General features: G+C 40.4%; 1 protein-coding gene and 1 long non-coding RNA gene across 2 annotated transcripts in view; one reads left to right on the plus strand and one right to left on the minus strand.

Moving 5' to 3' along the window:
* Positions 1-23,407, minus strand: part of LOC309703992 — a 444,269-nt gene that overhangs the window by 224,387 nt on the left and 196,475 nt on the right. The window lies entirely within an intron of this gene.
* btr12 (bloodthirsty-related gene family, member 12) lies at positions 1,443-23,013 on the plus strand. Its single transcript, XM_082520725.1, has 15 exons — positions 1,443-1,610; positions 3,333-3,775; positions 3,889-4,080; positions 4,191-4,286; positions 8,061-8,294; positions 9,178-9,325; positions 11,280-11,306; positions 11,652-12,185; positions 12,552-12,565; positions 15,797-16,825; positions 19,221-19,316; positions 19,399-19,629; positions 20,170-20,317; positions 20,441-20,467; positions 20,556-23,013. Exons 1-15 carry the CDS (start codon positions 1,607-1,609, stop codon positions 21,107-21,109), a joined length of 3,777 nt encoding a protein of 1,258 aa, XP_082376851.1. The 5' UTR covers positions 1,443-1,606; the 3' UTR covers positions 21,110-23,013.

Here is a 23,407-nt window from a genome sequence, read left to right on the forward strand (position 1 = left end):
AGAGTTTTGAATAAAAATAAAACAAAACAAGTAAAAAACTAGTTTGAACAGCTCAAGCAAAAGATTGTAGAAATCAATTATCAATTTATCTCAAATCGCAAAACTTATCCATGAAAAATGACATAAAATATTTCTGCTAATGTCTTTCGAAGCTTGATCTGAGCATTATGTTTCAGTGGGGCGTGTAAAATGGACTAATGGACTGTAGGCATTGTCATACATCCTGTGAAGCTGCCACCAGCAGCTGGTTACCTTAGCAATACGACTAGAAAGAGACAGACTCTAACTAACATCTTTATTAAAACAAACCTAAAAAGGTGAATTGATGTCTGTGTGTACAGACAGGCTCTAGATTTAAAGGAAAAATCTGAGCTCTTTATGTCTACACTGTTGGAATCTGCTGGTGTTGTTTTGTTGTTGAGGGCATTTTGCTCCAGTAATCTGAGCCCCTGAGGCCTGAGGAGCTTATGGAGTTATTCTGACTTATGGCCTTTATTCTCTGATTAAACATTGCAAGGTCCATAGGAATTTTCCATATGGCACGACTGGGTCACTGAATGGTTTGACAAGTATCAAAACGTTGTAACTCAAATACTAATCTTCACAGTACCAGTTCGCCTTCAATTGATGTGAGATTTTTGAGTTCCAGGACCAGTTTGAGAGCCTCAGGGTCCTCAGGGACCAAAACAACAAACATAATCTTGCTAATAAGTATTACTTTCCACCAGCAGTGAAGGACAAGTCTCTACTCTAAGCCACCAAAACAATAATAAATAAAAGTATAAGCTCACAGCTAACAAGACTACCATAATCCGCCAACTCTATGACTGCACTTACACGAATCTCTCCAGACAATACACAGATCTAAATTGCAGACCTTTGCTGGGATCAGCGAAGGTCTAGTAGATGTCTGGGAACTAGTAGATGTCAGCTGTTTCAAGAAGTTTAAAAGTCTGCTATCAACCAACGATCCAATCCAGAGAAAGCAAACTCATTGAAAGAGCCAATCATATGATTCCAACTGTGTCTGCATCATACAAAAACGTTCAAACACAGAGCCTAAAGGTAGGAGAGAGAGACCTGCACACACACACAGACAGTAATGGGAGGAAAGATAATATTACCAAATGATGTATGTACAGTATAATATAGACCAAAACCCCCCAAAATGACACAAAACAAAACCAAATACACCCTCTGAGTTAATAGTTGCTGTTTTTTAACTTCTTTAGCATTTTTACCTTAGTATCAGTCTCAGTATTATTACAGTGCTAGTGATCACCTCTGTCTGAGACTTCTTGAAGAGCAAGTCTTTTGTGTTCTTGACTTTTATGAAGATACAGTGGCAGAAAGCCACAGAAAGCAGGGGCAGATCTCTGCAATGATGAAAATGCAACACCTTTGTTGAGCTTTGCATATGCGCAGAGCAGGGCAGGAGAAATCACTGAGCAATAACAAAAGGAGGGTTTATGTGAGAGTCTGGGTGTGTCCCACTGAGAGTGGGAGGTCCACTGCAAGTTTCAGGAAGAGTTCAACACCGGAGCTGTGTGATTCACAGCAAAGTATGTGAGGTGAAGAAGCGCACCGCTCGAGGTCAAAGGAAAACATGAGTGAGTTGTACCTGTTTTAACATAATCTTAGTGCTAGTTTCTTATCAAATGTTAGGAACTTTATCCATGCTGACACTACAGGAGGTGTAGACAGACAGATGTCTGGAATTGACGGTACCTGACTTTTTACTTGCCTAGTTTAAAACTACATATGTTAAAAAAAAACATTTTAGATTTGGGTTAAACTGAAACAGTGCAGATGTCGTGACGTATAGAGGTTGTTTGTCGTAGCAGATTTGGTGGAAAAGTTCATTTGGCTCATGCCTAAGCCAAACGTATGATGCAGGTGCAGAAGGTCCAGAATATCTGCATTCCTCAGATAGTTTCTCGCCCTCAACAGGACACAGTGACACTGTTGCAGATAGTTCCTTGTTTGTGGTGATACTTTCTCACTGGATGTCACATAACTGTTAACTGGAAAAAGTGTCTTCCTGGCTTTGTCTTACTTTGTTTTGAGGACAAGCTGTGGATCAGTTTAGGCCTTATCTTTGTTTGACACCTGTACTAGATTTAAAGTGGCGGTCAATTTTTTTTGCTTGTAATCAGGAATTCTAATTTCATTTTTACTGTTTGGTGCTTTGAACAATCAGTTTTTGAATTTGAGGTAACAGCAACAGCAAAATTAGGGAGTGTATTCTGGAAGTTGGACATTGGACAAAAAAAAGTGAGGGTGGGAGATGATTCCACTGCCTCCCCATCCACTGCAGTTTATTATCTTAGATGAATAAGAAAATGGTGAATTGCATTTTTTTTATATAGAAAGCTCAGAAATTCTAATCAGTTTACAAAAACACAAAAAAAGTAGAATACTTGAATTAGCCCTTTTCCCCTACCTCTGAATGGAAATTTACCACCTCCTGACATAAACCTCAGACAGATATACAGAGGTCAAAAAAAGAGAAAGAAATTATCAGCCAATCACTAAATGTCAGGTTTATGTCACAGCTGCACTAAATGATATTGCACTGTACTGATAATGAATCATTTTTAATGTTTCTGTAATGTTTAATCCACCAGTTTGTACAAGACCTTTAATAGAAATATATTTCATGTTAAAATATATTATCCATGAATTTTATATTTTACTGTTATACAAAAAAGCAGAAAAAAGTAAAATAAATTAGAATTTTTTAAATGTATTTATTTATCCAATTACAGTTATTGACAGGTATTACTGAACATTTTAAATAGATTTCTAAAATATTTGTGTCTTCTAGTTTTTGTGACAGGTGGGCAATTTATTGAGCACTGTAGATCTTTCAGGTCACGATACAAAATGACCTCATTACACATATAATTTTGTCTCATCTCCTCTGTGGCTCCTTTTGCCCTAATTCGACTGCTGCAAGTTCATTTTTATCCAATAAGGACGGATAAACCAGATACGAAGTCGACAAAAACAACTTAAACCTAACCAAATCATTTTTAGGATGTAAAATGATGTAATATGTAAAGTCTCCAGAGAAAAGCTGTCACTTATAAGAAGATTAAACTGCTGTCCTCAGGTCCCTTCCTAGTGAGTTTCACAGCTGTTTCTATGCAGGTTTCTGTCTAGGCTTCCACACGACTCAAGTGAGTCACGTGCCACATATCTTAAAAAAAAAAAGAAGAAGATGAAAGTCAAATGTTAAGATCTGCTTTAAACGGTGTCTGTACTGACTGTTCTAATTATATTATAAATACACATGTACTAAGCCTCTCACACTTCCTTCTGTCTTCCAGGCTTTAATTCTCTCTCTGAGGAGCAGTTCACTTGCTCCATCTGTCTGGAGATATTTGTGGAGCCCGTCTCCACACCATGCGGCCACAGCTTTTGCAAGGCCTGTCTACAGGGCTATTGGAACCACAGCAAGAAGTTCCTGTGCCCAATGTGCAAAAAGAGCTACTCTAGAAAGCCTGAGATGAGCGTCAACAGGGTCCTGGCTGAAATATCCTCCCAGTTTCAGGGGCTAGTGGTGGCTAAAAGCACCGCCTCTCACGGATCCAGATGGAATTTGAGCTCAGATACGGGCGAGAGCAGCTCGCCAGTGAAGGATACCGGAGAGTTTGCCCAGCCTGGGGATGTTTCTTGTGATGCTTGTATTGGAAGGAAGTTAAAGGCGCTGAAATCTTGTGTGAACTGCCCTGGGTCTTTCTGCGAGTCCCACCTCAGGCATCATAAGAAGGTGGGTTTGTTAGATGTTAATTAATTAAATAACCTAAAAGCAAATATTTCTATAAATTTTAAGAGCAACTGTATTTATGTCTCTGTACCACTCATGCCCATACTGTCCTCCAGGTCAGGGCAATGATGTCTCATCGTCTGATTGAACCAACTTTCCACCTGGAAGACAAAATTTGTAAGAAACACGAACGTCTCCTGGATGTGTACTGCCGGACCGACCACATGTGCATCTGCTCTGCCTGTGCTGATGCCACACACAAATCCCATGAGATTGTCTCCATTGACCATGAATTTAAGAAGAAGATGGTCAGTATCCCTGTATGACAAGATCATTAAAATGACTCCTGAGATATTTTTATGATATAAAAGCAGGAACATTTTGGTAAGACACACCTCTGGTTTTTTTTGTCTCACAGGGTAACATGGGAAAGAAGAGATCAGAGCTGAAACATTTGATCAAGGAGAGAGCCAAGAAACTTGACGAGATCAAACAGTCCATCAAGGTCATAAAGGTAAGTCTAATAAAAACCTGCATGTGACATCATGGTTAAGCTACTAAGAAACAGAGATTAACTTAACAATTTTAAGTATTCGAGCCTTCATCGAACTAGGTTTGAACATCCAGACGTCACAAAAATAATAGATTATAACATAAACATCGGTCATTGGTTATGGTAAACATTCAGCCAACATTTCCAGTATTGGTATCGACATTTGGCTGACTGATCGACAGTCAGTGCTAAGAACTGTTTTTATGTAAGTTTTGTCTAGTTTTGTATTCAGTAAAGAGTCAAGCTTTGAATCCAAATTAAAAAAGCAAATCGTGGATTTGCCTTACGAGTCCTTTTTAAAAAAAAAAGAATGTAAATTTTGTGTAACCTCCTGGTCACAAACAGCGTCCACAACAGTTAAGCTTTTTACGATGATCTACACTGTTAAAAACTTGTAAAAATGCAATCTACTGTTTCAATATGAATTTTCCGAACAACAAATTTTTCCCATTTCTAACCCTAACAGTGTACAATCTTCCAGTTTATAATTGCACACATTTTGTGCTGAAACCTTTTAAGCTATAGTTTCATTACAATTGAAAACCTAAATTTAATCCAAAGCTACAATAATATGCAAATACTCCTCAGCTACTCACTGACCTCGTGGTTTTGGTATGTGTGACACACACAGCATCTGTTGGGATTTTTCTTTTCAGGAATGCATTAACATGTACAGCTGTTTGTCTTCAGAACTTAAGCTGGACACTGATCATTTAAAATCAAACTGAAACATTTTTTTAATCAGAATCAACCATGCAGTTGTGAATAATCTATTGTCTTCTATTTTATGCTGTGTCATTATAACTGGAGTTGGTCTTGTTTGAGTTTGTTTGGAGTCTGGTATTTTTTAATGCGTCTGTTTCCTGATACATTTTGTATGCCACTGATTTTTATCTGCTTGTGTTTCGAAGTCTAACTAGGGATAAGCATTTCAAGTGCTGTGTTTTGGAGCATGATTCGAGAAACACAGTTGTGTCCACGATACTGTTTTCAATCTAAAACTCCACTCACGTTTTGTTATCTCCGAAAGATTTCAAGCTGAATTCTTAAGCGTCGCACCAGTGCGGCATTTCCAAAGGCATCTTATCAGAAGTGGCTGATACAAACAGGCCAGTCCTTTTACACTTGTACATGTATTTGAGAAACAGCCTAATCGTTGCTGTTGTAAATATGTTTAAAGTGCATTTCAAATATTTGCCAGTCTGCTCTCATATAATGTTTTTCTTTAGCTGAAGCTCAAAAGCCTTATTTGCACTTTAAGCAGCTTTGTGATCCAGAAAAAGCTGTTGCTCAAGGGCAGCTGTAAGACGACCAGCAGCAGTTTATTAAAAGCCAACAGACACTTAAGTTTTACCCCTAATAACGTAGATTCATCTTTATTAGTCATCGAAGCAAGGTGAGCCAACTAAAAGACCTATGCTCCAGTACAAGCAGGACATATTTGAGGCGGGATGCCACCCACATCTCATACCTCTCATGCTCTGCAGTAGCAGATAAGGTGGAGCACTAATGTCATTTGTTTTTGTCTTGTGTACACACACTCAGATCCATGTCTGAGGCCGTCCAACCAGTGAGACCAGTGTAAACATTTACATTTAGTTTCTCACACACCCTGTTTCCAGCCACAGCCTCCCTGCAGTAAAATGCTGCTTTGGAATAAGAAATGAAAAGATAACAAGCCTGAGTGGTTTTCCAGGACAATTACACTAATAATGCTGGGAGTGTAACAGGTTTTACCAGGGTAACACTAAATATATCAGTTGTCCTATGTTTAGGTTTTCACATCTTGTCACATCTGGGTAGTTTTGAATTTGATGACACATATGCAAAACATTCATGAGTGAAATTTCCTGGTTTCAGTGTTACTCTTGGTTTCCTCTTTCTGGAAACCTTTTTTCCCACAGTTCCCTCTGTGTTTACTGTACAAACACATGGACTCGTGTCCAGCTACATGCTGCTGACAGACTAAACAACACATTGAATTTATTGAGCAAGTTTAACATGCATGTAACTTATCAGTTTGAGATGGAAAATCTGGTGGTTTCAGCGTCTAATGGAAGATGTAACCTGTCAATCCAGTTAGACAAGTGGTGCGCAAAGACACTTAAGAGGCAACTGACTAAGTAAACATCTGGGTTTTGGTTGTTTTTTTTAAACTGCAGTACTTACATGTTAATTTGCTAGAATCATTATGGTAGTTTTATTTAATGCCTCCAATTCTGTCAATCATTACGTCAAACAAATAGAGACTCATATAGAAAGATATATACAACAATCAACACTTTAGGCCAAAGGTGAGTGTGGACAAGAGTCTCATTAAAAAAAGGAACATTTAAACAAGAAACCTTTGATATAAAATGACATTTTATCAGGACTTTAAAAAGTCTACAACTTCATGCTAGCATTAAATGTGCAGGACAATAGTAATAATAAAGATAATACTGTGTTAGCATGTGATAAATAAAGGAGCTATTCCACATTTAGTGTCATTTAGAAACAGTAGCAGAAAACTTAAAGCAAAATTTCCAGAGGTTTGCTCCAGGTATGTAAAAATCTGTATGTTACATAAAGATGTTTATGCAATACTTCTCTCTTATCACTCTAACTGCCTAAATAAGGTGCAATTACTCATGTCAAACCCTGAACTTTGAAGAGAACAAACAAATAAAGATGCCAGTCATCTAAATTGCAACATGAGAGTTGTTCTGTGGAAAGTCGTAATTGTGAGTGGAAACCAAGATCATTTAATGGGGAACTTAGTTTTTCTTGTCAAAGATTTAAAGGTGCAGAATAACATGCTGTGAAGCTCCACGTGTAAAACAACAGTTAAGATCCTACAAGGACACACCAGCCGAAGGGTCTGCAGACAGAAAGTGACTCCCAAAGTGAGCCTTGGTGATTAAGTGAACCTTTGAGGCGTTTCACCTCAAACAAATGACACATTTTAATGTTTAAATGAAATGTGACCCTATGCTCTTGTCATTGGGAAGAAAAAAAGAGTTCAAATGGAGCGATGCTATCAGGGAGCAAAAAGAAGGGTGTGGATGGAAAATCACTTTCAACAAAAAAAAAGTGCAACAATAAAAGGAAATAATTCAGCATAAGCTGACTTCACATGTGAAATCAGGTTCGGACACTCTCTAAAATTTCCTACACAACATGACCTCATGTTGTGTAGGAAATTTTAGAGAAAAAAATGTAGGGTGGTGTCTAGGTAGAGAACACAGAAGGTGGCATGTATGATGCATACTCACAGCAACTGTTCCCCACACAAACATGCGTCTATTCAAGCCAATATAACTGGAACTTTGTGCAAAGGAGCTGGCATTTTAAAGGCTAATGTCTGATGCGGCTGCATCAAACATTTGCATTTTCATGTGTTTCTCAGAGTTGTGGCTCAAGTTAATCTCAAAGATCCTGCATTCCCACAATGCAGTTTATGTAATGTTTGTATAGAATGTTCTCTACCTCATTAACGCCACGTACAAGACAATAAATAACTTCTTCCACAGGATTAGCACTATCTCAACCTGTCCTCCAAGCTCCCCTGTAAAAGGAGCCGTGTTACTCAGTAACTTCTAGACTCTGGTTAATCTGTAAGAACTTTGTTGCTAAGAATACGCAGGCATTCCTCCTTAAACCCGGTCTTCGGTCTTGAACACGATCTCATCTGGACTCTGAGCTTTTCTCATGTTCACACTGGTAACACTGGCCATGTGGCGCTCACATTCACAGGCCAGTGCTCAGAAGGAGTTGGAGGAAAGCTGGCAGGTGTACGCAGAGCTGCAGCGTCTGGTGGAGCAGAGTCAGGCGGAGCTGGTTGAGCTAATAGCCACGAGGCAACGTGAGGCGGAGCGTCACGCCCAGGAAATGGCCAGGGGTTTGGAGAATGAACTCAGCCAACTGAGGAGGAGGAGCAATGAGCTAGAAGCCCATGCACAGACGCACGACAAAGTGCTTTTCCTTCAGGTACTACAGAGCTCCATGTGGGTCTAACACACACTGGCATGCAGACAGGTCCAGGTCTTGAGACAGTATCTTCACGCTTTGGATGCTAACTTTATTTTTCTGTACTAATTATAGCTTGCCTTTAAAGTTCTTGCTTTTCCAGCTTGGCCTACATACTGAAAACACAATTACTGTGCATTTGGGGCAGAGCATTTTATTAGAAGGCTAAAGACTTAACAGAATAAGCTGTGCTATTCACAATAATGGAAATCTCACAGGCATCTAAAACACAAGACTTTCTACCCTTATGATTTCACCAGAAAAGCCTGAACAATATCATATGGATCGTATTATACTGAACATATCTCTGTTTTCTGTGTTCTGAAAACTGTATACACACTTTACTTTTAATTGCAAAGCCAATTATTTACCTCTGTGGCTGCACCAGCTGTGTTTGCTCAGAGATTTTGAGACACAACATCAAAAGCCTCCATGAGCAGACCGAGCCTGTTATAGCCATTTCCCCATGTGAATGAATAGATGTCTTTGAAGTTGCTACTTTAGAGGTTTTCTACATAGCATCAATGGAAGTGAAGGCATGAAGCCTCGAATACCCAGACACATCAAAGCTGAGAGTAAGCAGACCAGTGCATCTCTTTTTGATAGACAGGGAATTTACTTACCACATTTGGACAATGCCCTCTACTGAGTGCTCTCTTCTTTTCCCGTCAGAGCAATAATGTGTCTCTGTTCTGTGTTTCCCATTAACAAAATTAAATAGGACAGCACTGAGCACACTGTTGGCGTCATATTTAGTGTGTTCTTTTCATTGTAAACTTTACAGACTTCATTTCCTTTGACGCACCGTTCATCTTACCTTGCATGACCTCTCTATTTCACGTAGAACCTGACATCACTGTCACCCCTACCCGAGCCCACTGATTGGTCAGCGGTCAGCATCAATACTGACCTTTATCTGGGAACCATCCGGTCTTCGGTCAGCAGCCTCATTGATAAGTTCCAGGATGAGCTTAAAAGAATATATGGGAAAGGTAAGGGCAGCTAGCCAAACTTGTGACCTAATGCACTTATGCAGCTATTAAAACCATTGTATTTGAGAAACTGTACAAAACAACTAGTGCTGCAGCATTACCATGCCTACAATGCTAGAAGCAGAGCATGGTTTACATATAGACTTACCACTTTATTAGGTGCTTACTTAGACTTACTTAGACTTAGATCCTCCCACGACGATCGGCACATCGGGCGACAAGAGAACGCCATTGAACTCGGTCCATCGCGGCGGTTACTGTTTCATCCCATGACAGTTCAACCGAACATAATTCTTCAAGGAAAGTACTCCTCCACGTTATTTTGGGTCTTCCTCGCCGTCTCTTTCCATTCCTTGGGTTCCACAGAAATGCGATGCGGGCGGGTCTGTGGAATTATTATTATTGTTAGGTGCACCGGTTCAAATACTCATTAATTGAAAATACCCAATTAGCCAATCACATGTCAGCTGAGCTTCAAACCATGAAGATCAAAATGGGGAAGCGACTTGCAACTTGGTTAATGCTGCCAGATGCGCTCAATATTAGTACAGCTGATCTACAGTCATCTCTACAGTTTACAGAGAAAAGTCTGAAAAGGAGAAATTATCCAGTGAGCAGCAATTATCTGGGAGAAATGGCTTGTGCCTGTTGATGTCAAAGGAGAATGATTGGACTGCCTTTAGCTTATAGGAAGGCAACAGCAACAAAAAAAACACTCATTACAAACAAGGTTTGCAGAAGAGCATGTCTGAGTAGCAACAAGTCAAACCTTGAAGCCAGTAGCGGTTTTTGATACAGGTGACACGGGCGGTTGCCCGGGGAGGCATAGTGGTGGGGGACGGCATCACCGGCATGGGCAAAAAAAATAAAAAATGCTCATACTCATGCTGCCCCGACGTCATGCCAGCGCATATTGGGAATGCCATAGGCACCGATCGATTTTCTATCGGCCATTTGCTGGGAGTAAGGGCGCCCTCGTTTGCGAGGTGCGCCTGCTGCTTGCGGCACAGGGAGGAGAGGGTGGGGCGGCGGGGGAGTTTCTGGTGGCTGGAGCAGCATTTAATAACTCACAATAACTCGTCAGCCAAACAGGCTAGGACCACCACTGCTTGAAGCAGAAGACCATACCAGGTCCATGTGGCTATGACTGACACAGGCTCATCAAAATTAGACAACAGAAAACTGGAAAAAATGTTGCCTAAACTGATAAGTCATGATTTCAGACTGTAGGTGCAAACAATATGAAAGCATGGATCTTAGCCCTTTAGTTCCAACAGAGCATCACTTAAACCCTAGTGCATATCATGCAGGGCTAGATACATTTAAATAAATACCTTACATAATATTAGCACATATTCAGCAAAATCTTTTCTTAATCCTTTTTCTGAAAGCACTTTTAAAAATGAGCGATCTGAAATGGCTCATGTTTTATGTATTAAATGCAAATCAACATGTCTGCAATCATTTGGAAGAGTGTTTTGAAAAATGTTCATAGTCACAATGAGTATTTTCCATTCTGCGTACGCTGCATACAGTTCCGCAGCTTCAAGTACCCCTTTAAACTGAAAATCAAACTCGCAGCAGGCTTTACTGGGATCCCTGCATGGGATAATGAATGCAAAGTTCTAGTACAATCCATCCTCCCTTGTCTAATACAAACCACACATCCTGTGCAAAATCCAAATCGGTGATATGTAGGTCACTGTACGCACACTTTGGAATGGAAAGTGACTCATCATCGCGCCACACTCACACGGTCACACATGCAAGACGGTTGGACAGATGGAGATAGTGTTGATGCCGCAGATCATCCACTTGGGATCGCTGGAAGAGGCAGCTGACTGACAGCGGCACATGCATCGAGCATTTAGAGCTCTGGTTCAGATCTGTGTGTTTACCACCCACACGTGCCATCTGCTGTGACTTTGACACTCTCTCTCTCTCTCTCTCTCAGAGCTCCGGAAGGTGCAGAACTACGCATGTGAGTAACACTTCTACTGTGTTAGCTGGGTGACATCCATGGTTTGTAGCTATAATTCTTCTAGGGAGCACATTCGTGCCACTTGTACATAAGGGTGTTAAAGTAAAGCAGGAGGCCTCTCTTGAGTAAATGATGATGCTCATTTCTTCTAAATGCCCACAAAATGGAAGTAATTCTTTACAGCAGAGATGGGATTGCTCCCGTAGCATGCTGCCATTTTACAGACACCCTTGTGGCATGTTCAGGAATAAGGAGCCCATTATTTATTTATTTTTTTTTAGCAGAAGTGGCAATAAATAATGCAGATTTTTCTCCCTGTCTCATATTCTGCTCCTTCCTTTTCAGCTGAGGTGATTCTGGACCCTGCCACAGCCCAGAGGAACCTGACTGTGACTGATGATGGTCAGCAGGTGAGGTATGAAGAGCGCAAATCCACTCACTGTGAGGGTCCAAAGCGCTTCAGCCCGGCCCTCTTTGTCTTGGGCCGGGAGGGGATCAGCACGGGGCGACACTACTGGGAGGTGGACGTATCGCGAAAGACGGCCTGGACGCTCGGCGTGGCCCGCGCTTCTGCCCGACGCAAGGGTGAGATCAAGCTGAGTCCCGAGGGTGGGTACTGGTGCCTGTGGCTGAAGAACGGGGAGGTGAAAGTGCTTGCGTCGCCCCGCTTGCCTCTAGTGCTGCCTTCCCAACCCAGTAAAGTAGGAATCTTTCTGGATTACGAAGGAGGCCAGATTTCTTTCTATGATGTGAAGTCTCGTCTGCATATCTACAGTTTTATCGATAGCTTCAGTGAGAACCTGTACCCGATCTTCAGCCCCTGTCTCGCCCAGGAGGGGAAGAATAATGCCCCACTCATCATAACCCATGTTAAACACAGCTGAGGGTATAGTCAGTCGGCATTAGGTTATGCATTCTGTTTATATATAAAACATCTTTTTTATACACACCGCCATCACTTTCTCAGCATAATACTGGCTATTTTCTGAGGTAAATTCTTTATTGACTGATACATGTATTATAATGGTACATTTACAATTTATTTAAATGTAGGCAGTTTTTTCTTTGCACTATCATCTGTTAACTCAAACTTGGATTACAGTAAAGAAGAAATATGTAGTGATGTGAAAACATGTGAAGGACAATAAATCATTCTTTTTTTGTTTCTTACTTGATGATAGATGAGTTTGAGTAAAGCTGGCACTTTCCCTACTCTGTAAGTCTTTGTGTAACTGCAACTCTAAGGCTCAGAGAGCCAAGTAATGAAGTTAAGAGATGCAAACTTCGTTTCTAGTGATTTAGACTTTGCCTGGGGAATCGAATCAAGGTTTCTTGTACTTGTACCTACCTATTGTAATTAAGACTGTATCCTATGGACATTATTGTAAAAACCAATATAGACACATTAAGTGGGGATAGCATGGGGAGACCAGTGCAATCATTTTACAGCTTTAGTTACTGTAACTATTTTGCACATCAAAAGTAATATAAAACACAGTTATCTGCTTTTTTCATATAACAGAATCTGTATTAATGTTGTATATATTTAATGACTTTGATCTCCACTACTTAAAAAAAAAATGATAGGATCACCTGTTTAAAGGCCATGGAAAAGTTCTCTGTTTCTACATGAATCACATACTTTTGTAACGTCTACTGAACTTGTTCAATAAAGCTGATTAAGGCACAAAATGCATGACTTCCTGTTAACGAAGAAACCAACTCAACTGATATATATATATATCACAAAAACAGTCATGTCAAAAAAATATTTACTGTAGCTTAAGTGACTTAAGCTGAATTTCCTGCTGAACTTATTACCCCTCTAATTTGGACTTTCAGGGTAACCAACAACAGACAAAGAAAAAAAAGCCTATAGGTCAAAATTTGAAGTGATTATCTCAAAATTTCCAGTTGGGTATCTCAAGTTTTTTTTTTTTTACTTACTCAGCAGTTTGAATCAATAAATTTGAGATAACTCAAGTTTTCACTTAACCATGCCTGTCATTTTATCAGTGGCAGTGTCCTACTTTTCAGGGCCTCAGACACACCCATGTTTGGTAACCTAACAGTCTGTTTTGTTTTTAAACCTATGTCATTGGACAATTCAAGCCATTTGATCTAGAAACTAAAAAATATATATCTTGTTTTATTTTATCTCACTCATATTAACTGTCCATTAAGTCACGACAGTAAATAAGATTACACAAAAAACATGAACTCTCCTGATGGAGTCATAACATAATTAAAACACCTGCACTTTTTTTGCAGTGGTTATCACATTGTTTACTTTTTCTTCAAGGGTTTATGTAGACAAAACATTAAAAAAAAACTGTCAGGAGACTGAATTACACTGAACTTACTTTTGTTATAAATCGACAAAAGCAACCTTGAAATGTGAGCTCTGTCTTTGGGGTTGGTTAAATAGGCCTCTGGTATAAGAGAAGATAAAAAAAAAAGCCTCTGACTAAGGCATCCTCTGGATCCCTTTAGCTTAGCATAGCTAAAAAAAATATCAGTGATCTATATCATGTATAATCTCCACAAAATATAGAACTATTTTAGTGTCAGCTGTCTGTTTTACTACACTTGTAATGTTGAACTTTAGCAATGCCAGCAAAGAGAGAGAAGAAAGTGTTTTTAGTCATAGACAGCATGAAGGAGATAGACTGTAGTAGCTACCGTCGTGTCATCCACTGGTTTCTGACATGTCTTTCTGAAGCCTCAACTTTGGCATTTTTACCATCACCATCTTTAAAAGAATGGATGATATGAAGAGGGACGGGTTTGACTGTGAAACTACATGCTAGTTGGCAAACTACTTACCAGTCATACGTCATTAGCTGGTGAACAGTGGTCATGGTTAAGGCTCTATTTTGAAATATACAATGATACAAAAACTATAAAGCTTTATAAATCGACTTCATTTTTGATTCAGTATAACCAGAAATCAGTGACTGAGTCCACAAACTGTTTGCAGAAAGCATGGCCTTCTATCAGGCCCAAAGGTTTTGTTTGTTTTTTTACAACCACAGCTATCGCTCTCTGGTGGCCTTCAGGTAGAATGCAGGTTTAAAACACTTCCACGTTGACTTATTCTTTTTTAAAACCTGGATATTACATCCATGTTTTTATGTGGTCTGTGCTTCTAATCTTTGTGCTAAGCTAACAGTCTAATATTTTTTTGTGTTTTAAATTTTGCCAATTTGAAAATCCTACAATTATTAACACAAAAAATTAAATCCTCAACATGTAAGCGTTCTCAGATTTTAGTGTTACTTCTGCTATTTTAATTTCTTTGTCAAACTCCTGAATTTGACCCTAGCTAATGTGCTGTATTCTCTGAAGACTTAAAGCTATTCCTCCTGGAGCTTTGAGGGTCATGGCCAGAGAATATTTGTATCTAGGTTAAAAGGAGACTGAGGGAGCGGGGTATATTTTGGGTCTGAGTTGAGTGTGTGTTTGTGTGGGGGGCGGCTGTAAGGGGCAGCGGTTACAGCCTGTCTCATATGTCAGTGCACTGTGGAGTCTCCAGGCAGCTGCTCTCTGGTGAGTTTCCCAGATCTCTGTTTTTTGTCTCTCCCTTCACCTCCTGTGTTTTTAATTTCCACAGGGTATCATCTGCTTCTCTGTACACAGACATAACTCTTAGGGGAGTATTGTTGTTGGATTTTTTTTTCTAATAACATTTTTATTCTAATGAGTGCTGACCTGTGGTATGGACTTTCTTTCCATTGCAGGCAGGGAATTATAGATTAAAATAGTTCAAGAGAAGACTTCAATCGTAGAGTTATAAGTTTGTATATTTTTAGGTACTAGGTGTTCATTTATCAAAATAAGAAAGTTTAAGCGCTGCCAGCACTGCAAGACAGGTCATGCGGTACGCTAGTATTTTTGGAAAAATCTTAATCTGGTCTGTCACGAACACCTAGGCCTGAAGCTGCCTGTCTTATAGGTCAAACCTGCTTACTTGCAGCTTCACAGATACATTTGTGTCGCAGTGTACCAGCGTACAGGAGAGACATAATAATCTTTAGCTTGTGATATGGAGTTTGCTTTTAAAAAGAAAAGATTAGGAGTTAAAATTCATGTGATGATTCTATTAATTGCCGTCCTCTGATAAACTTATTATAGTTATAGTTGTATTTATCTATAAATTTCTTGGGTCAGAAATTAAAAGCAGTGTGACTATTACAATATGTGGCCACAAGAGGGCAGTATCAATATTTAAATACTTTCAAAATATCTTAATATAAATAATGATTATGAAAGATGTTGACTATGTTTTGTATTTAAATATTGACATATGCATGTAAGCTCTTAAAATGAGTCGGGACTAATCGGGACTCATTTGTCATTATTCTAAATGTTTACCTAAAACATTATGACCTGTAATTTCAAAGCATGTAATGATAAATGAGTCCCGCCATGCTTTGCTTTGTAGATCTGCTTGTAGACGACATCATTAAGGTCATGCCATCTAATCCTAGCGACCTCGATATCACAGCAGGTTTGATGACCCATTCAAAGGCTGGTTGCTTGCACTGAAAATGACCCTGCCTCTCCGCCGTGCAGGAATGGCCACTACTGGGAACCTTTCAGAAGAGCAGGTGCACTGCTCCATCTGTCTGGACGTCTTCACCAACCCCGTGTCCATCCCCTGCGGACACAACTTCTGCCAGAGTTGCATCCTGGGATACTGGAAAAGCAGTCCTTTGTATCAGTGTCCTATGTGCAAGAAGTCCTTCTACAAAAGGCCCGATATTAGTGTCAACACTGTCTTGAGGGAAATTGCAGAGCAGTTCAAGGAGATTAGGATTAAAAGCATGGAAGGGAAGGGAAGCAAGGAAGAGGGAGAAGGGAAAGAAAGGAAGTGGACAATAGAAAGGAGGAAAAGGGAGGATGAGGAGAGGCTTTTGGAGAAAGACCAGAAAGAGCAGCTTTTGGAGGAGCTGAAGCTGAAACAAGAGGAGAAGAGAAAGAAAGAGGGAGTGAAGGAGAAACAAGGAGAGAAGAGGCCACAGCAAGAAGACTTACCACCTTTAATCCCTCCAATTTCACCTCCAAAGACCTCTCCTCCACTGGCACACCAAGCCACAGCACAAGAGCCACCGCCTCCACTTCCCCAAACATCACCCCCACCCTCACCTCAAATCTCTGCTTCTCAACTTCCTCAGACCTTACCATCTCCTTCTTTCTCTTCGCTCCAATCTCAATCTTGGGAGGAAGTCTTGTGCGACGTTTGCCTTGGAGAAGGTAGGCCGAAGGCGGTCAAATCCTGCCTGGTGTGTCTGACTTCATACTGCGAGGAGCATCTGAAATGTCACTCAGCCCGCTTCACTAAGCACAAGCTGATGGAGCCCGTTGCCAACATGGAGGACAGGATGTGTCCGAAGCACGAGAGGCTCCTGGAGCTGTTCTGTAAGAAGGATCAGATGTGCGTGTGCGTCCTCTGCACCGAGACGGACCACAGGGCTCACTACACAGTCCCTGTGGAGAGAGAATGGACAGAGAAAAAGGTGAGACAGATGCGCTGCCATCCAAATATAGGACAGGGACCAAATGTTTATCTGTGCTGGAAAAGATTTCAAGATATTTGCGGGTCAATTCTTGCCGGTTCATCAACTGCCTCCCCCCGGACCAGCTCAGACTTAGCTAAAGGAACTCAAGTGGAAAGATTCATGTCTTACTACCGCTGTTCTCTTTTTTGTTGGAGGGATAGTTTCAAATCCATTATCTAAAAAACCACTTGACCTAGGCCCTTCAAAATGTTTAGAGTAAAAAATTGGTATCACTGTTCTATAAATATGGACTCTTGCGAGTGCAGCCAGAGTTAACGTAAAATGATGGATGCTTGAAGTCACGATCGCTGACAGCAGATCTGGAGAACTGCAGAAAGCACAGTTATACAGATAGCAGACTGATATTTTGTTTACACCTTGTCATGTACGATTTACGCAGTATTTTTTAACATAGTTTAAATCAGGTGATTGGTGCCAAAGATAAAACAGATAAACTCTCATACTTACACACGGAGGACTAAATGGAAAAGCTTCAGACTTTCGTTAAACACACTTCTGCTTGAAGTGTTTGTTTGCAGGCTCAAATGTATTACTGTTACTTGTACATGGTTGAAGACTAGGATGGGACAGAGCCTTTCAATCTGTGGCTCCACAACACTCCAGTTTCATTTGCCAGACTCTGTGGACTCCTTCAAAAGGATTCTTTAGTTATTAATATGAATAAATATGACCTTTTTTGGAGATGCATACTACTGTATGCGCTGGAAGCAGAGCAAGATATTTTCATTGAATTATTTATGCACCCTCATTTCTCAGCAAGAAGTTCTCTTTTCTTTTTCTTTCTTTTTTTTGTCTTATCAAGAAAAAAGGATCAGCTCAGATGGCACCCAGTACACACCCTCTCTGCTATTTATAGTCAGCTAATTGTTCATCTTTAGTTAATGTCATAAGTTCACAGATTCCCACATTCAAAATGGTGAAAGATATTCAAATGATGGTTATGATGCACATTTTTCATTGTTAATTGTTAATCGTATCGTTAGTAATGCACTGTAGATAGATCAACCACATAAAAAAAAATATTATGTAGAGTGCTTAACAGATTTATAAGATCAGCTGTGACAGAAATGACAAATATTTTTGAAATTTGTCAAAAATGTTTGTATACAGACATTTCTGGACTTCACTGGGAAGTCAGAAATTAATTAAGTGTCACATTTAACCCCAGAAAGTTGATTCTGTTCATTTAGACGTTTGATTTCAGTGGGAGAAGCGTTTTGTCACTCAAGTCCTGACAAAATTTTAAGATTTATGGCTAAATTTAGTATTAGATATATCATTTAATAATAATAATGGATTGGATTTATATAGTGCTTTTCAAGGCACCCAAAGCGCTTTACAATACCACTATTCATTCACTCTCACATTCACACACTGGTGGAGGCAAGCTACAGTTGTAGCCACAGCTGCCCTGGGGCAGACTGACAGAAGCGAGGCTGCCATATTGCGCCATCGGCCCCTCTGGCCAACACCAGTAGGCGGTAGGGTAAAGTGTCTTGCCCAAGGACACGACGACCAGGACAGAGAGCCCGGGGATCAAACCGGCGACCTTCCGGTTACAGATAGGCTTCCCAACCCCCTGAGCCACGGTCGCCCCATTTAGATCAGGGGTAGGCAACTCCAGGCCTTAAGGGAGTGTCCTGCAGGTTTTAGATATCACCCTGGGTCAACACACCTGAATCACATGATTAGTTCATTACCAGGCCTCTGGAGAACTTCAAGGCTTGTTAAAGAGGTTATTTAGTCATTTAAATAAGCTGAGTTGGATCAAGGACACATCTAAAAGCTGCAGGACACCGGGCCTCGAAGCCTGGAGCTGCATACTTCTGATTTAGATTTAAATAGAACTTGCACATATTGGTGGATTAACCATTACAAAAATATAAAAAATATTTTCATAATTACAAGTACCGTTAATTTAGGGCAGCTGTGGCATAAACCTTATATTGGGTGGTGGTCTAATACATTTATTAAGCACTAAATGACCCCTTGGCACCACCAAGCTTTGACCTATTGTGCCCTTAACATGTCAGAAAGGTTTGGTGATACAACAGGTTCTGTTGTTTGTGAGTCTATGAGTTGAATTTTTGTTTGTTTTTTTGTTTACTTTTACTAAACTAATGATTCAACCTAAACCTTCCAGGATTTTAAGGAAACATTAACACGAACAACTATGCTGCACAGACCTCGCCTTGTACAGCAGGCTGGTCCACAGTATCTTTATGATGTTATCTTCTCTGTTGCCTGATTACAACTAAAGACTAATAATCTTTTCACATCATCAAGTTTATAATTACCACAAGTCATGCCCGTGTGATCTGATACTGTGCAGGCACAGCTTAAGAGGACAGGAATAGACGTTCAGCAGATGATCCAGGACAGAGTGAAAAAGGTGGAGGAGATCAAACACTCTGTGGAGCTCAATAAAGTGAGTTTTTACCTTTGCATGGCCACGTCACAATCTACACTCACATGGTTGTTCAACATACATGTGCTTTTTGTACTTTCAGGCCAGTGCTCAAAGAGAGATTGAGGAAAGCATGCAGGTCTTCTCGGAGCTGGTGCGCTCCATCCAGAAAACTCAGGCCGAGCTGGTTTTGGTCATCGAGGAGAAGCAGAGGCAGACGGAGAGGTGGGCTCAAGGCCTCATTACTGAACTGGAACAGGAAATCACTGAACTAAAGAGGAGGAACACAGAGTTGGAAACCGTTGCTCGGACTGACCACATTCATTTCTTAAAGGTGAGAGAGGCTTTGTTTCAGTGCTCAGTGTCGGGGAGCCAAATTTAAGTTGTGGTACTTGATATTTTACCTTGCAAGGTGTACAAGTTCATGGATATTTTTCTAATTTTTCCTTATTTTTTTCTTCATTTCAAAGGATTTTTATGGTAAAATGACACTTCCAGCATTTTGTTAACCCTGTTTTCCAGTGAAACCAGGTGCCTTTTACAGTATTCACTAATAGCTAAATTAAATGACAACAGCGCCCTCTTTCTGCTCTACACTGTATTGCATTCCAATACCTGCAATCCAATCAAAGAGTAGCTTTGCAAGTTTTTTTTGGCAGTGTTTCATAAATAATGCCCATTCTGACGCAACCCTGAGCATTTGAGTCTCTTAATTTGGAAATAATTCTACAACCATATTTGTTTCTTAGTTCAGAAGCCTTAAAATCTTTGTGATCTGTGGTTATTTGAAAAGAACCATGACTGTGGTCATCTTATTTTAGTCAATAACGTGTTTCTAAGTTGTTGCCCCCCCTTGGGCTGTATCTTTCTGCAGAGCTTCCCGGCCCTCAGCACTCCACCATCTGTTAAAGACTGGTCTGAGACCAGTGTTCCCACTGACACACGTGTTGGCATGATCAGAAAATTAGTGTCCAAACTAGAGGCGACGTTGACTGAAATGATTGACAAACTGTCTGACAGTGGTAGGACTTCCATAAACATTCAAAAATACCTTTGTTACTGTGTGACTATTCATTTTATTTTTAAAAAAAGTAAAGATGTATAAGAAACATATCTTAAGAGAATGTTGTATTTTGTTTTTACAGAGATCAAAAAAGTTCTGAAATATACAGGTAAAGCTTTTTTTACTTATTTTTCTTTCCTGTGTTTTCATCATTAAACTCCCCAACAAAATATATCCTCTGTCTCGTTCTTCTGCAGTGGATGTCACTCTTGACCCTGACACAGCTAACCCGTGGTTGCAGCTCTCTCAGGATAGACATCAGGTGAGACACCTGGGTGCCTGGCAGGACCTCCCGGACCACCCCGATCGCTTCGACACGGTGGTTATAGTATTGGCCCATGAGGGCTTCACTTCTGGCAGACACTACTGGGAGGTCCAGGTGGGGGAAAAGGATGACTGGTACCTTGGTGTGGCGAGGTCATCTGTTAACAGAAAGGGCAGGATCTCTGTAAGCACCACCCAAGGCTATTGGGCTCTGGCCATGAAGAAAGGCCAGGGATACAGAGCGTCAACATCCCCACCATCACTGCTCTCCCTCGACCCTAAGCCCAAGAGAGTGGGCGTGTATGTGGACTACGAAGAAGGCCAAGTGTCGTTTTATGATGTGAGAGCACGGACCCATATTTACACCTTTGAGGATACCTTCACTGAAAAAATTCTTCCATTTTTCTACCTGTACTGCTGTGACAAAGCCTCTGACACCATCGTCATCTGTCCTGTGAATGAGAAACATCTGATCAAGCAAAGCTAAGGACATAAAAACAAAAGTTGTTGTAGCTATACCCGATTTAATTACATGTGAACTGTAGCTAAATATGTTAATTATACATCCTGTGAATTTGTAGCCAACATGCTTGTAAAACACAAACCTCAAATGACGTTCTGGTAAAAAGAAACAGTGTTGACAAATTTTGTATTTCAAGATTGTTTGCATATTAAATACATTGGGATTTGATTAGCATTAAAAACTGGGTGTGCAGGAAGACAAATCATAACAATAGAGTAATTTTATTTTGTGAGTAAGTGCAATTATTTTCTTGCTGAACATTTAATGGAAAACTAGTTACTACATTAATGTAAGCATGGTAGAAACAGATCTTGATCTAAGTTCAGTTAGCTGTTTCTCTAAAGATTGCAGCAAAATGTTTAGAAGTCCCAAAATCTACTGACGGGAGGTCTTTTGCTCAACAGTATGTTACACCTCAGAAGTTTTATGTATGTTTCTGGGTTTACTTTAGCAGGACTGGAAGCATTGGTAAATGGCCTGTATTTGTATAGCACTTTACTTAGTCCCTAAGGACCCCAAAGCGCTTTACACATTCAGTCATTCACCCATTCACACACACATTCACACACTGGTGATGGCAAGCTACATTGTAGCCACAGCTGCCCTGGGACGCACTGACGGAGGCGAGGCTGCCGGACACTGGCGCCACCGGGCCCTCTGACCACCACAAGCATTGTCTAAAAGAAAGCAGTTTCTACCTGTTCCCAGGCCTTATGCTAAGCTTGTTTAATCTATAAAACCATACCAGGCATACAGAATGAGATAATCAGTTCAATTCAAGACAGTTTTACTTATAGTACCAAGTCACAGTTGCCTCAAGGTACTTTAATTTGCAAGGACCCTAAAATATATAGACAAACCCCACCAACCAGATGACACCCTGTGAGCAAGCACTTTGAAGACAGTGGGAAGGAATAATATTGTTTACTAAAGAACTGATAAGGAATAAAAGACTATCATGGCAGCCAAGAACATAAAAACACAGGTGTAATCTTCACACATGGGTTGTAGTATAGCCAAAAAGGACAACATTATTACAAATATTTAAAATGACAAACTATTTAAGACCCAAGTGGGTCCATAAAAGAGATCAACTTAACAAAATTCTACCCAAAAGCCACAACAAAACATAACTCAAACTGACCTGCCCAAATCTTCTTTCATTTTTAATGGCAGCTTGAATCCAAAGATGTTGCACTACTGCCATCTCCTGGGTTTTACTGTTACATCACTTCCAAATCCTTAGATCCTCTTGATGAGTACAGTATTTCTAAAAAAAACAAAACAAATAAAACAGAAACAATAAACCACACACTTCCTTTTATCATGACTTAACCACTCAGCCACCTTTTCAAACTACAGTTTCTACCCTCAACATTCTCATTTGACTAACATACTTCCTGCAACTAATAAACACATATTCAAGCGTTTCCATAGGCTTCTTCTTCTTCTTCAGTCAAGTTTAACGGCAGCTTGCATCCAAAACTGTTGCATTACTGCCACCTCCTGGCTGTTAATCGTCCGTCATTCCTGAATCCTCAGATCCTTTTGATGAGACCAGTATTTCTCAAAAAACGAAAAACCACCACTTTCCCGTCACCATGACTTAACTCTTTAACCACTCGTTCAAACGTAAGTTCCCTTCCACCACTCATTTCACTCCACATCACCCCTCGTATCTTTTCTTTGTCTTTTCGTCGAGTCTGTCTTTGTACGGACCGGCATTCTTCCATTCTTCTCCTTTTGTTTTGTACATTCCTTTGTTGTGCGGCAAATAAAAAACAGGAAGGTATTGGAACCGGAGAATGAACTTTTTGCGGTGCTGCAAATGCTTGCGTTTGATGCGGTACTTGGATTGTTTTGCCACGAGTTCCCAGCATGCAATGTGCGAAAATCACGTGATTGCTAAACAAGGGGGAGGGTGCATCCGGCCTCCTCGGCTGTAATTGGTCCAGCCCAGAGTCATGACCAATTGGCCAATCCAACACCTTTCATTATATATACCCTAAAAAAAAAAAAAAAAACATCGGCCCATAAAAACAAAAAATCGCCAGCGGCCCACCGGGCAAATGCCCGGTATGCCCGATGGCCAGTCCAGCTATGTCGTGGAGGCTGCTGTGCACATACAAAAGTCAGTTCTTCCACTGTGAAGCCGACAATTCAGTGTGTGCAAACACGAAACGACACCACAGCACATTTAACGTCAGTGCCTGGAAAAATATGCTGCTCTTGGTCAGTGCCATCTGCATGGAAAATATAGCT

Source organism: Aulonocara stuartgranti (genome assembly GCF_965226115.1).
Source record: "Aulonocara stuartgranti genome assembly, chromosome: 3".
NCBI classification, from domain to species: domain Eukaryota; kingdom Metazoa; phylum Chordata; class Actinopteri; order Cichliformes; family Cichlidae; genus Aulonocara; species Aulonocara stuartgranti.